General features: G+C 40.8%; 1 protein-coding gene across 1 annotated transcript; it reads left to right on the top strand.

The window, feature by feature from the left end:
• The first annotated feature begins 11,143 nt into the window (after positions 1 to 11,143).
• LOC147603157 (cytochrome b561 and DOMON domain-containing protein At5g35735-like) lies at positions 11,144 to 13,159 on the top strand. The gene is made up of 3 exons (XM_086797145.1): positions 11,144 to 11,901; positions 12,033 to 12,281; positions 12,680 to 13,159. Exons 1-3 carry the CDS (start codon positions 11,263 to 11,265, stop codon positions 13,007 to 13,009), a joined length of 1,218 nt encoding a protein of 405 aa, XP_086653271.1. The 5' UTR covers positions 11,144 to 11,262; the 3' UTR covers positions 13,010 to 13,159.
• Positions 13,160 to 14,558: the final 1,399 nt, after the last annotated feature.

The raw sequence follows: 14,558 nt of genomic DNA, 5'->3' as shown, positions 1-14,558 counted from the left end.
AACAGATTTTTTTCTAAGTTGAATTAAAAAACTCCTCCTGTTAATGTAATCTTGTTAATTTTTCTTAATGTATCAAATTTAAAAACCCCTCCTGATGAACTCACGTGGTACACTAAAATTTTTCTAGGTGAACCCCCCGAGTAAGAACCCAAAACTCCTTTACAATTTCTCATGGTTTTCTCCTCTGATGCCGCAAAACCCGTGCACTGAAGCCAACATGCTCAAGAGCCTACATGACTTCATTAGCAGATATGAGCAAGCGCCAGATCCCGTTGTGGTCACCACAATCAGATTCTTCAATCTTATCATCACACTGTTGGAGACCTTCCTAGATTGGAGCCATTACCATGACCGCAATTAATACTTGGCCTTCGAAATCAACAAAGGCCCAACACTGAAGCAACTGTTTGGCTACTATGAGCGCATCCAGTGGATGCCTCCTTGGTGCCTCTAAACCTTCAAGGATATGATGGAGACAACCTTTTGGATAAGTTACCGAGTCTTCCATCGAGCCCCCCCCACGCATCCTACCTCTCGTGACATGACTTTGTCTGGATGTACATGATCTACTACCGTTAGATCCTTTGCCAGCTCCGAGGACGGACCTGAATTAGGAAGGGGGGTATGTTAAAAACTCTGGTTAACATCGTTTTTCAAGTGCGGTCACGCTTCTTGTAACCTATCATTTTGTAACCGCACAAAGCGCTTATTGATAAAAGATATATGGGATGACCGAGCTTACGGCTTGTACAACGCCGATCGTAGGAATGAGCTAGATGTACATAGAGCTAGAAAGTCAATTTTGGGCCCCCAATTGTAAATGGGCGGGCGGCCATTGTAAAAAAGTGAGCTCATGTATATAAGTCATTTTATGGAATATGAAAAGGAACAATCCCATTTGTCTCAATTGAGTCTCTCTCTCTCTCTCTCTCTCTCTCTCTCTCTCTCTCTCTCTCTCTCTCTCTCTCTCTCGCTTATGGTTGCATGCTTGTGTTATGAATACTTGCTTTCTTGATTGTTATGTATGCATGGAGGGGATGGTGTTAATCTAGCTTCTCTTCTCCTCTCCCTTATCTTGTCTTTCTCTCAAGATCCCTCTTGCATGCACATTGGCATTGAGTGGAGGTAAAGCTTTCCATAGCTTCCTTCTTCTTTACTCATTACCTAGCTTGTGGGTCTCCACTTGAGTGACAAAAGTGGTGGTGGAGTGAGCCCCTAGCGGCCTCACATAGGGGAATTAACCCTCATTAGGGTTGGCTAAATGTTATTCTTCCAATCGACTCTTGCATGGTTTCATTCTCTTCTTCTTCTCTCCCTCTCTTGTGCAAGGTAGTATGTTTAGGTTAACAACATACATAGAGCTCTAGCAAAATGCCTACAAGAAATTAAACCCAAGGCCTCGAGGATTCTATGCAAAGAGGAAATTAAAATAAGAGAAAGAGTAAAGAGGACTAATTTGCTTACGAGTTCGGGAGAGCGAATTGAAGAGAGAACAAAGCTTACAAAAAAACCCAAAACCTAAAGCATGATATTAATTTACCAAAAAATAGAAGTAATGAAAAAACAAAACAAAACAAAATAGACTTACTCCTCCATTGGTTGTAGATTTGTGGAAAGAGAGAAGTAGAGAGACCATATTTGTAAACCCTAACCTACAAAAAAAACAAACAGCACATAAGAATCATTAAAGTAGAAAGACAAAGACAATAGCTTATTTTTCTAAATTAGAAAAACAAGACCATTACCTCTCTTATCATGGCTCTATGGAGAAGAAAAAGAGGGGGAGAGAGTTGCTTAAATTCTACCATACACAAAGAGCATAGAATAATTTTTAAAAACAATACAAAAATGAAGAAACTAAAAACACAAAAAAAACATTAAAAAACAACCCTTACTTATAGATCTGTAGTAGTGGAGAGGATAGAAAGAGTAATGCAGTGATGGTGGGCAAGAGGCGAGAGAGGCTTGGCAAGTTGAGAGAGGCAAGAGATAGAGAGAGTATGTTAGGAGAGAAACCCAAAGTATTAGTTCAAACAAATAGTAAAGAGAAGATAGTCTCAAGTTTTTATTTTCGCACCGTCGATATAAGCATCGATACTATTTTTTTACAATATTACTATATACGTCAATAACTGATGTAAGTAACCAATGCATCTATTGACATCATTTGTAACGACATTTATACCAACATCTATACCGATATTGTACCAACCAATTATTATTTCCTTAAAGACTTGTGAGGCATACCTACAAGATTTTCTTGTCACACAATCTATAGGCGAGAGGAGTGTTGAGTATTAGGGGTTACATGAGGTGGTGGCGCATAAGGAGGACGAGGCTTGGGATGTTGATAGGTTTGGGGTGCTCTCATCCACCACTAGGGGTACGATAACCATTCCGAAGGGGAGCTCAAGCATCGCGGTCCTTCTTCACACCAACTACAATCCGTGGGTATAATCCATCCCCTCCCAAGAATGATGCTCTCTTTCAATGTACCTATAGGGGTCACATAAAACTTGCAGGAAGCAAGTTCAGATTCAATTTTAGCAACTCCACTTTTCAAAACAATCACCAGCGGTTATAGATTAGAAATTATTTACAGCGATAATGGTCACTACGGATGGTGCGAGGGGTGGGTGGCCTAATGACGTCCACATATCCCAAGACAACATGTTTTGTGGCTAGCCCAGGGTCAACCAAGGCAGGCCATACAGCTATGTGGTCTTTTTGGGAAAACTTTAATGCAAAGCTGATTAGTAGGTTTCACCTCTGGTTCTATCTCAAATACCTCAAGCACAAACAAGAATGTGATTTCGGCACCGTCCAATCATGTAAACCTTGTCCCAAGTTTTGGTGGAATAGTTTCTGATGTTTATACCAATGACGAGAGCTAGGAGAAAAAAAATGTATCTCCTCATTTAAAAAAATCGTCAGTAAAGCACAAGTGCTTGTAGTGGTGCATTCCCTCCTTCACACCCCAACCACCTCCCAACAAGTGTTGCATCTGCTCATCTTTTAATTTTTTGCAAATAAACATTGTGGGAGCTTGTTAGAGTAAACAACCATAGAAAAACATGAGTAGGTGAAAACCAATTGAGCCCAATAGACCTACATGGGTTTGGAATCTTTAAGGATGCTTGAATGTCATTGGTCATCTTTAACTTCAAAGCATCCACACATCATCTATCCAACATTGGCCATTCTACACTTCCTAGTGGAGGTATAGAGTTTCTCAATCCTACCATATTTGTTGTCTCTAGATGGCACAATATAGATATGTGTGAAGATTTTTATATATATAAAAGAAGTGTGAAAGGGGACTCTGAAGTGAACAATGCGTCACCTACAATAGCATGAAAGGCTAGTTGCTTATGTACTAAGTTTGATGGAAAATAACTCCACAAAAGATATGCAATCTTTCAAAGACTTGGAAGCACAAAATTAAAAGTTAGAGCATTAGTTATCAAAATCAAGGGTGTAAAAACTTAAAATTTGAAGAAAACCTATTTTTTTAAGTTTGTGGATGAAGGCGTATGTCATGGTACATGTAAACGTGTTGAAATCTTGCCACTACACCATGATCTTTGGTTTTCTTAAAACCAACCACCTTACCGTTCCAATGGTGGTCTAAATTACCTCTTTCACAAACTCTATGAGGACCTCTAGAGCTTGGTTGCATAAACACCCAAGTATTCTTCTTAAAACTCTGTCCAATCCATTCACCATTATTATCCTTGGTGTTGTATAAGCTAAGCTCTATAATGGAGTCTTTTTCTCTCTTCCTTTTTAGAGCATGCTAATAATAATAAAAATCTTCTATAAGAGAGAAGGGATGTATGTTAATGCAAAGAAAATGGAATATGGCAGAGACTTTTGAAGATATATATGAGAAATGGTTTTTTTTATAATAGGTACCATGGGAGAGACTTTTGAAAGAAAAAAACATCGATTTGGGAAGGGATTTTGTTTTTTGAAAACTTAGGGTTAGTTTTGGGTCGAGATATTGCGGTAAGTGTTGAAAAATAAGGTTAGTTTTTGGTCGAGATATTGTGATAAGTGTTGAGAAGTGGAAATGAAAAAAATGTGCACTCCACCCCCTTCCCATTGGTCCACCTCATATCTCGTTTGCTTAGAAAGTGAATTAAAAGTTAATCAAAAGGGCCCTTTTTTAGTCCAAATTTTCCCTAATGTATAACTCTGACTACATATTGGAGAGCTTTACTTATCCACCAAATTGGTACATAGAGAGGAAAATGTGGGAAAGATTCCTAGTCCAAGAAAGCAAAGATAAGCAACATCTTATGCATGAAGAAATTCAATGTAAGTTGGTAAGCTGAATCGGGATCATTCAAGATAATGAACAAATCATAAATTGTGAACCCTAGCCATTCTCATGTTCATGCTAAACACACTTGGCTATGTTAAAAATTTCTAGCTTGAAGCATTTGGACAAAATGAGAAAAGGGTGGAAGAATGCATGGGCAATCAAAGGGCATTCACATCCAATCTATGTGTGGACTAAAGGATGTTGCCATTCAACTTTGAAATAGCATTGGGCATGATGATTCATTGCAATCTTGAACCTTGTAATCAACACATTTAAACATTTTCCATGTATTGAAGCCAAAATCTTCAAGCTGCCATTGATTATTTGAACATACTATGTTCTTGCTTTTCTTTATCATTCGTATCACTTTCAAGTTACATAAAAGTCAAATTCTTCATATATCATCATGACACTTATGTTTTGATGAAAGAAATGTATGCCCTTTGCGTAATAGTCGACCTACGCATTGATTACTTTTGGAATGGTATAGGACCTTGATGTTGGAAAGTTCTATGTAAGGACACTTATTTTGCGAAATAATTTTGTATGCTTTATGTAAGTAATGGGCCCAAGCATTTGAATGGTATAGTACCTTCCATTTAGCTTTCATACTAAACGTTCCATTAGACACACAACATTACTTATCCATCATAATCACCGACCATCGGAGCTTTGATCTCCACCGTTGAAACCAACCGCTTCATAAATACGATGCATGCACAATTTTAGCACCTCATCATCACTTCTAGAGGGTTTTCTAGAGTTGATGATGCGGCATCCATCTTTGCATACTACATTCCCGCTACTTACACGGGGCCAACCTTTTGACAGGTTCATGAGCTAAACACCAAGGATTTAGAGCAATTTAATGTTGCCTCTGTAGCTTGCTCTCCTAGCCACAAGTCCACACGTGCCTGATGTCCACATGCCAGGAAAGACTTGGGATCAATCTTCCCTTGGAAGAAAGGTGCGACACCGTGCTAGTAGCTATCCCCCCAAGCCTTTCTCTATTCCAATAATGACACGTGGTCATGAGATGAGGCCCTTGTGTGATGGCAAGTAGCGATACTCTCTTACTAAACTTATGAGGTTGTCACTTTCTTTGTGGAGGTGCTACTTTGCTTAGTGTTTTCATGATGGGGGCCTTTATGTGATGGAAGGAGGCCCTATTTTCTTACTAGTCTTATGAGGTTATTTTCTTACTAGTCTTATGACGTTGTTTGTGCTTTGCATAGAGCTTGTTTTCAATCTTAACACTGCCACGAAATGTGGCATGGCCCAAGGCTATGTGACTAATGTAGGTGGCATGAGTATCTTAACAATGCCATGGCTGTCATTAATGTCTTTAAACACATGACAATGATGACACCTCCGTGCTAGGAACCTGAAAAGGATTGATTTTGCGGAAGGATAGGAGGGGCATAAGGTGGTGCGCATGACATGTGGGCTGCAACATTTCTACGCAAACACACGCCTCGTTGGTGATGCGTGGCTTCTTAGAGCTATGTTGACGTTTGCGATTTTTAGTTGCTTAGCCGCCGAACATACAGGAAGAATTTTAATTAGCAACAACAGCTTCGACGTCGGCGTAGGTACAGGAAGAATTTTAATTGGAAAGTTAGGAACAAGTAGTATCGCAGCTTCGACGTCGGCGTAGGTAGCCGACGGCCTGGGCCGGCACGACCAAAACAACAGCAGACGAAGAGCGGTTTCTGGAAATTTAAAATATATATATTATTTGACACGTGGTACAGTATCTTAAAGTGCGCTTGAAAATGGATCACAGGTGACAATTTTTCAAACACCCAGACTTTCTAGCGAGAGAAGTATTTTCAAACGGACTTGCATTTACCTACCAAAAGAAAAAAAAAGAGAGCTCAAGCCTCAGGCGTACCTAAGTCGTACAATGAATTGAAGACTTTCATGTCACATAACCGGACAGAAAATATTTAATATGTTTTCAAAATAGTCATAAATAGGAAATACTTGAGTCTTTTTTCATCCTTTATTGTAGGATGAAAGTAATTAGCTATTTTAACCAAAGATGGTGCCGTTCTTTGCAAAGGATATAGTGATCGTTTGAACTTCTGCCAACGAAAAAAAAATCAAAAGGAAAATTTCAAATCTGAACTTAAAAAATCGAAAGGAACTTTTCAAATCAAACATACAGGTTGCATGAACCCCTCAGTGCCTCACACTCACACAAAATCAATCTCTAGACACACTCTCTCTCTCTCTCTCTCTCTCTCTCTCTCTCTCTCTGCGCACACACACAAAATCAAATATCTCTCTCTCTCTCTCTCTCTCTCACAGGCGCGCACGCATAGATAATAAGTTTGGGGAGATTTTCTTTCTTCCCAAAAATGATGCTAAAAAAAGGATACAAAAACTTGTTTTTTTCAATTAAAAGTTTGAAAAACGAAGGTAGGCCAATATAATACCCTTCTCTTGTTCACCCAAGAAAAAAACTAAATCCAACAAAATCATTGCCCTTATTGTCCACAAATTATCTTGTGATGACCACATTCATGATGTATCTTTTTTCCATTTAATACCTTGTTTCACTATCATGGATTTTAAATTTTGGACCCTCTTTCTCTCTCTCTCTCTCTCTCTCTCTCACACACACACACACAGAGCGAGGATGAAAGGGCCCCCTTGTCTGTTTTCTTTTTACGTTTCCTTTTTTAAAAAAAGCTTCTAGACATCAAAAACACATTAAGCACGCATGTTGACAATGCTTCTCTTGCTAGCTTCATTTCTCTAAGTCATTTTACTTTCCAAATGATTAACATCATGTGACTTAAAATGTATGGCTTAGAAAAGTAAAGGCATGACTTTGTGTTTACCAAATTTTGTACATCTCCCTACATTGCTTAATATGCATTGATAGTCTATTGCATGGTGGCTATTGATTAGCTTACGAATGGATTGTTTGTTCAATAAGTATTCCATTATGGATGAGATCCAAGGAGCTCAAACGACTAGAGAAATAGTGGTTGCTTTCTTCAACGTATTACCTACTTAAATAGTGGCTATTTTTTTCCTTCATAACTTACACATATGCATGTTTGAGAGCTACACATTATGATTGAATTCACCTCAACATGTTCCAAGTTGAGACTTATAAAAGTTAAGAGTATTTTGTTTTAAGACCACAGTGTGCATAGGCCTCCCGTAAAAGAAAATAAAGGTGATGCAAATTCATTGCTAGGAATGAAAGATTGCTAAAATTCAAAAATATGTACTTCTATACATGTTGGTAAAATTCAAAAATATGTACTTCAAAAATATGTACTTCTTCTATACATGTTGGTAGGCAACTTGGTTTCTAGATTTTTATAATCATAAATGGAGCTTTAAGATCTTCTTGGCCCCCTTCATCCATGGCCATCTAGATTGTAGCAACATTTAAAAAACATATAATGAGATGAATTTTAATTCTTTTAGTACATAGCAAAGCTATCGATTTGATATATGTTCCATATTATGATAATGTATAAGAATTTGGAATGAGATAAAGACCTAAAGTTTCTTCATTACAATCTTGATGTATGTGAGAGAGAGAGAGAGAGAGAGAGAGAGAGAGAGAGAGAGAGAGATGTTAAATTGGCATAAAGAAATGCTTTGCTTTATGTTAAGTAAACTATCACCTTGTATAATATTTAGCCAAATTTATCCTTTTCACAACAAATCTGATCTTTTTACTATGAAATAACTCTTTCACAAGCAAATGTTTTTGGGGTACTAGAATATCTAACATGACAAATGTATAAGTGTTAAGTCAAATATTCTTGTGTGTGGAGCCTCCAAAAAAAAAACTCTTTATGAAGAAGATAGTGAGTTGTCTACACCAAAAGTTCTTTGAAATATATACATGTTTTCAACAATGCACAAGTATAGAGAGGGGATTTTGAATATGGATTTATTATCTTCAAAATCTTCACAAACGCCGACTTCTTCTTGCCATGTACAAATAACTCCCTTTGTAAAAGGGTGTTATGCTACCCCCCGTGGTGCAAAAGAAAACCATGCGCTAGTATAGATACACATACATGCATGCAAGCATGCACACTCACATGCTTGCACACACATGCATAATCCATAACAAAAAGTAAACCTTTTTGCTTTTGTAAGAAAATCATATCTCTAGCCCCCCTGATGCCTTCCTTCCCTTCTCTCTCTCTCTCTCTCTCTCTCTCTCTCTCTCTCTCTCTCTCTCTCTCTCTCTCTCTCTCTCTCTCTCATACTTTGATATTGGTAATGGTGAAATGAAAGGCAAAGGTGCCTTGGTAAATTTCTAGCATTGTCAGCAGCCATATTATTTTGCATGCCCTAAAACATTGTGCTTATAGTAATACAAAAATGACACTAAGCCTCTATTGTTATTAATTAATTAATGGCATCTAAGGTTTTCAAACCTCAGCTAAGGTTTAAAAACCTTAGCGCTAAGGTTTTTAAACCTCTGCGAATATTTTCAAGTTTTTAAAACCTTAGCTCTAAATTGCCTCATAAAGAGAGAGAGGGAAGGACATTATCGTGTTAGAGAGAGGAGGAGGATCATGAAATCACGTTAGATAGACAGGACAACAACCATCCCCTTCTCGCCACCCCACTTTTGCCCAACTCGTTCTCCTTAGCCGACTGAACCTTCCCTCTACTCACCCATAGTCATATCGTATGGGTTCACAACCTCCAATGTTCCCCCCTGAGAGAGGGTTGCACTTGTTTTGTATGGCTTTACAACCTTGCTTGAGCAAGAAATAGTTTAGGTGGTGGTAAAACCATATGTGTGCCTGAGAGACATGGATATAGCCGCATGTGTGCCTGAGAGAGGACGATGTCACCTCTATGCCTACAACGAGAGAGAGAGAGAGAGAGAGAGAGAGAGAGAGAGAGAGAGAGAGAGAGAGAGAGAGAGAGAGAGGATGCAGTCCACCTATTAGAGAGAGGGACACATTCGCCTGAGAGAGAAAGAGAGATCTCGAGAGGACCACCTTACAAATGTGGTTGAGCTTGTAAGATAGAGCCACACACTTGTCTAATCAAAACCAACCCACCACGTGTCAAAATCACATGTGAATTTTCCCATCCTGTGATCTCCCGAATCTTTAAAAAATCTCCTAAATCCCATAGCATCAATGTCTAAGGTAGCCTAAGGTGTCTCCCCACACACAAAATAAGGAACTATATGAAATTAATTCAAAAACTGATGTTGGGTCCCTATTGGGACTCCGAAAAACCATTTAAGAGTATGTACAACAAAGTGTATCATTATTATTTGATGTAAGACATCCACTAGCTTTCTGCCGATGTGAGTGAACTTGCAAGATTCCTACAAGGTATTGCTCGTGTGAATAGGCTCAATGATGTTGCATGCGACTTTGTGCTAGCTTTCTACAGGTGTGAGTTAACTTGCAAGATTCCTACAAGGTATTGCTCTTGTGAATAGGCTCAATGATGTTGCATGCGACTTTGTGTAAAAGAGGGAAGAGACTTGGAGACATTTTGTGGAAGGGAGTTGTTTATATCTTACCAAAAGAATAGTAAGTGAACACAAGAAAGCCATGTGACTTTGTTCATTGAACCACTATGGTGCTTAGAGTAGCCAAGGGTTTGACTATGGTGCCCATTTTATCGAAGAGGCGTGAATAAGCACCCAAAATGTTCTTTAGGATTTGTTAATTAATTAGAGAGCTAAACCGAGAAAATTAAATCATTCGACCTTATATTTTTTTAATGTTCATTTTCCCTGAAACATTATTGCAGTATGCACCTTAATGAATAATTCAATAGAATGTTTGACCTTTTGAGTTCAATGTGGCCTGCATGCCGATACTTGCTAATTTATCCATGTTTGTCTAGAATATAGATAATTACATCGCGTTTTCTCTTATGGTCGCAGAAGACGCCCACCACATGGTGCGCTAGTTCGGCTCCAATGTATATTCCCAGTTGCGGGCCAGTTCCTCCTCGATTAGCTCTCGTTGGCCCCGCGGGGTTCACAGCCTGATCTTCCTCTTCGACGTTGGTTGCGGAGCTCCACCGTGAGCTGCCCTAGCTAGTGATATGGACATGCTTTTCTCATACTCGACGGCGGATGTATGTGGTTGCTGCTGTCTCGGCCTAGCTAGTGTCCGAAGGGGAGATCGATGGGCTGCTCTTCCATGTTGTCTTTGTAGTTGCCGACAAAGGGCTCCTCTTCCAAGTTGTCGCTTGGTCGGTTGGAAATTTGCATTGCTTGCAAATCCATCGAGGAGCTGCTTCTGTAAAACGTATTCGAAGGGCTCGAGGCACGCCTGAAGTCATGCACCGAAGGCCGAGTTCGCATTGTTGCATGCATGGTCTTAATTCACTGTGTTGTCATGGCTGTGCCGTCAATCGAGCAACGTAGGCGGGCATTTGAGGCGTACCCTTTTATTGTGCACTAAGGTTAAACCTTAGTGTGACTAAGGTTTTTTTTGGAAAAATTAAATACGATCACTCTCAAAAAAATTAATAAATGGATTAGAGTGAATAAGCACTCTCGGTGGTAAGTTGGGTGGGATTCGGGAGGGAGGAGTCAGGACCATTTCCAAGGGGGTAGGTGTGTCATGAAAAGTTGGGGTTGTAAGTGGTCATTATTATTATTTACTAATACGCGACATGTGGAGGAGAAGCCGGCCGCCGGGCGTTGAAACAGTAACACGCATGTACTGTTATTTGACGTACCATTTGCTTGACCGTGGAAAGGGCACCGCGGGCAAATCGATTGCTTTTGACCGAATACATATCACGAAAGCTGCCAAAACGTATAAGAACCCGACCGTGTGTAAACAAAAGGCCAGTAGTGGGTGATAGTGGGGGTGGTGGTGTTGCCTTTCCCATTTCTCGGCTTTTCCCAAGCTTTCCTTGCATTTAGCTTGATTGCTGCTTCTTCTTCTTCAGAAACAGCCATGGACGTACGCGTGGGCGTTTCTTCTGTGCTGCTGCTGATGGTCGTGCTGCTCTTAGGAGAGTACACCGGCGCACAGAGCTGCTCTACGTCTTTCACGTTTAACAGTGAGAACAAACTGTTTTCTAACTGCGACGATTTGTCCGTCCAGGACGCCACTCTAGCGTGGACCTTGGATTCACAGAACAGCACATTGGAGGTGTTGTTCACAGGGGTAGCACCTGCGTCAGGGGGGTGGGTGGGATGGGGGATCAATTTGGGGTCGGCGCCGGCGATGGTGGGAGCTCAGACCTTCATAGCGTTCCAGGCCTCCAATGGCAGCACCATCCTCACGTACAACGTGACCACCGAAACCAAGGAGGGAAGCGCCCTCAAGTGCACGCCCATCGACCTGGAGGTTCTGGACATGCAGGTCCAGATCTCCGGCACCTCTGTTGACATGCTTGTTTCTATCAAGCTTAAGCCCAACCAGTCCACCTCCCTAAACCACGTCTGGAACAGAGGCTCCACCGTCTCGAACTTCCAGCCGGGCGCCCATGGCTTCACCACGGCGGACCTCTCCGGTCTGAAAACAATCAACATGTCCTCCGGCGTCGCCTCGTCCTCCACCTTTCAACTCCCTCATCAGATACTCAAAAACGTAAGAGAAAACCTTTCTCAACAATTAATTTACTCGAGGGGTATTCTCATATGCTTTTCTTTTGTAAGGATGTGCAAGAGCTGAGTAAATTCTTTTTTTCTCATTTTCTATGTTTCTTTCTCAACAAGCAGAGACATGGGGTGCTCAACACTGTGGGATGGGGCATTATGCTGCCTTCTGGAGTGATAGCTGCACGTTACCTTCGGCCCTTCACAGACCCTGCTTGGTTCTACATACACGTGTTCGTCCAGATAGTAGGATATGCCGTGGGTGTGGCTGGATGGGCAACCGGCTTGAGACTGGGCAACTACTCTGTGGGCGTGGTTTATCGGAAGCACCGGTTCATTGGAATTGCCCTCTTTGCCATAGCTACCTTGCAAGTGAGTGCCAAATTCATCAATATTTCAGAATATTAATTTTGATAGACCTGAGTATTAAGCGAAGCAATAATTTGTGAAACTTCTAAAATAAAAACTAAAAAGTGGAGGAAATCTTTCTCCCCACTGATCTTGGTGAAAATATGTTTTCTGTCCACATACTTTGACAAACCGCTTCTCTTGAGTGGAATTGTGATTTGCTTACTGAAAGATTTTTCTCGCATAGGAATTTCTTTCCAATCCAAAATTTGCAAGATGTAATAAATAAGTAATTTTCGCAAGGTATAAACAACCAAGGAATATATATATATATATATTCGTTCTTTGCAAATTAATTATGGCTACATATTTCTGGCATACTTTTCTAAGCCTCTTTTTTTTTCTTTTTGGGTGCTCTCCAGGTGACTGCAATCTTGCTACGGCCCAAGAAGGATCACAAGATAAGGAAAGCATGGAACCTTTACCATTACACGCTGGGAGCCACTATCCTGGTCTTGGGTATTTTAAACATTTTCTATGGTTTTGACATACTGTCCCCTGCAGCAAAATGGCGCCATGCCTACATCGGGGTTCTGATAGGCCTTGCAGTCCTCACCATCATCTTGGAGATTCTGAGCTGGATGCACGTATGCATAAGGAGACGCTCATCTCCAGAGAAATTGCAAGGGGCTACTGTGGGTGGAGTTCACAGTCTTGGAAATGGCCATGGCCTGAGGGAGGATGTTGCCTAGAAATTATTGCATGTTCTTTTATTACTGAGCCTAGTTTGTGTACAAATAGAAAATTACATTAGTTGCTTCTGACAGCCACGATAGGTGAATATTGACCGCTATTTTTTTGGGCTTGATTATAGACACGAGGAATAATATTATTCAATAAAATTTGCCTCCTGTTTTCCTTTAATTTGACACTTATGGTCGACTTCGACGGCGCGATCACCGAGGTATTAAAAAAAATAGAGTTTGCCAGCCCTATGAGTCTTTCAAAGCGCAGAGCAATTAAGACTTATTTCAAGCTGCAATGAAGACATTAACTGAACTATCTTGTCCTTTGCCTTGCTGGTGTCAAAGAATAGCATGTTGCTTAGCATACAAATCAATGTTGGTACGTGTGTGAGGCTCGCGAGGACCGAGGTAGTGTAGTTACTTGTAGTAGCTACGCGCCTGTTCTTGGTGGGCAGAGAAAATGCCCGCCAGCAGTCGTGCATGCGGCCCCATACCCTGCGCACTCAGGCACCAGACACTGGCCACCCATCGATGCCTTCTCCTCACCATGCGGCCCACCGGAGGAGAAGCGTCTCTTCCTCTTTCGATCATTTGATTCTTGCCCTTAAATGAGGGGAGTTTATAGTTAGTACCTGGGGGTTGTATGTGCCCATTGTGGCTGTTTTTTTTAAGTTAAAACGGCGGAATATATGAAAAAAATGTGGTTACAAGATCCCATGTGGAAGGTCCATGGGGAGACACTATGACCTGATGAACCCTTCAGAAAAAGGGGTAAAAACTCTGAAACAAAACAGAAACTGTGCTAAATCATATCATGAACAGTTAGGCCAGCACCAGTATATGTAAAAGGGAAATTCTGATGTATCAGTTCAAAAGACAAATCCTGATGAGGCACTCGGCGGCCAGCCCCTCTTCTATTCCGGGAGAGAGGATGGTTAAACATAATGAGCAGAAGATTGAGGTCAAGAAACACTGCAGCATAAAACCTTTGATGAACCAGTTTGACAGACAAGTCTTGAAGCTTGAAGGGATTGGAAGAGGAACGACCAGTCTATTCTATCATAGGCTTTATCAAAGTCTATTTTGAGGAAGATGTAGTGCTGACCGGAGTTTTCAGCATGCTCCATACCCTCCCAAAGACTAATGATAGCATCAAGAATTTACCTTCCCTTTATGAAGCCCTTTTGCTCCTTGAGGATCCACTCATCCATATAGGGGTTGATTCTGCTAGTCAGGATATGAGCAAAAACTTTGTAAAGGGACGAGAGACATGTTATGGGTCTCCAATTACCAAGATCTTCTTTCTCATCCTTTTTGTGAATCAGCTTGATGACCCCCATATTTGTCTTTTCAGCTAAACCTCCCTTCCTCATGGCTTCCCTCCAGATGTCAAGGATGTGAGGGGACAATTCGTCTTTGAAAACAAGAAAGAATTCGTTGGGAATCCTGTCTTCACCCGGAGATTTGCATTTTTTGAGATCAGAGATAGCCTCCTTGACCTCCTTTTCAGTGAAGGGGGAGTCAAGCTTAAGGGCTAAAGAGGGGTTCACAACCT

The sequence above is a fragment of the Cibotium barometz genome, chromosome 65 (genome assembly GCF_041138505.1).
Source record: "Cibotium barometz isolate CiBa-2024 chromosome 65, ASM4113850v1, whole genome shotgun sequence".
NCBI lineage: Eukaryota > Viridiplantae > Streptophyta > Polypodiopsida > Cyatheales > Cibotiaceae > Cibotium > Cibotium barometz.
The sequence above is the reverse complement of the archived record's forward strand: the minus strand, read 5'-3'. Positions and strand labels throughout refer to the sequence as shown.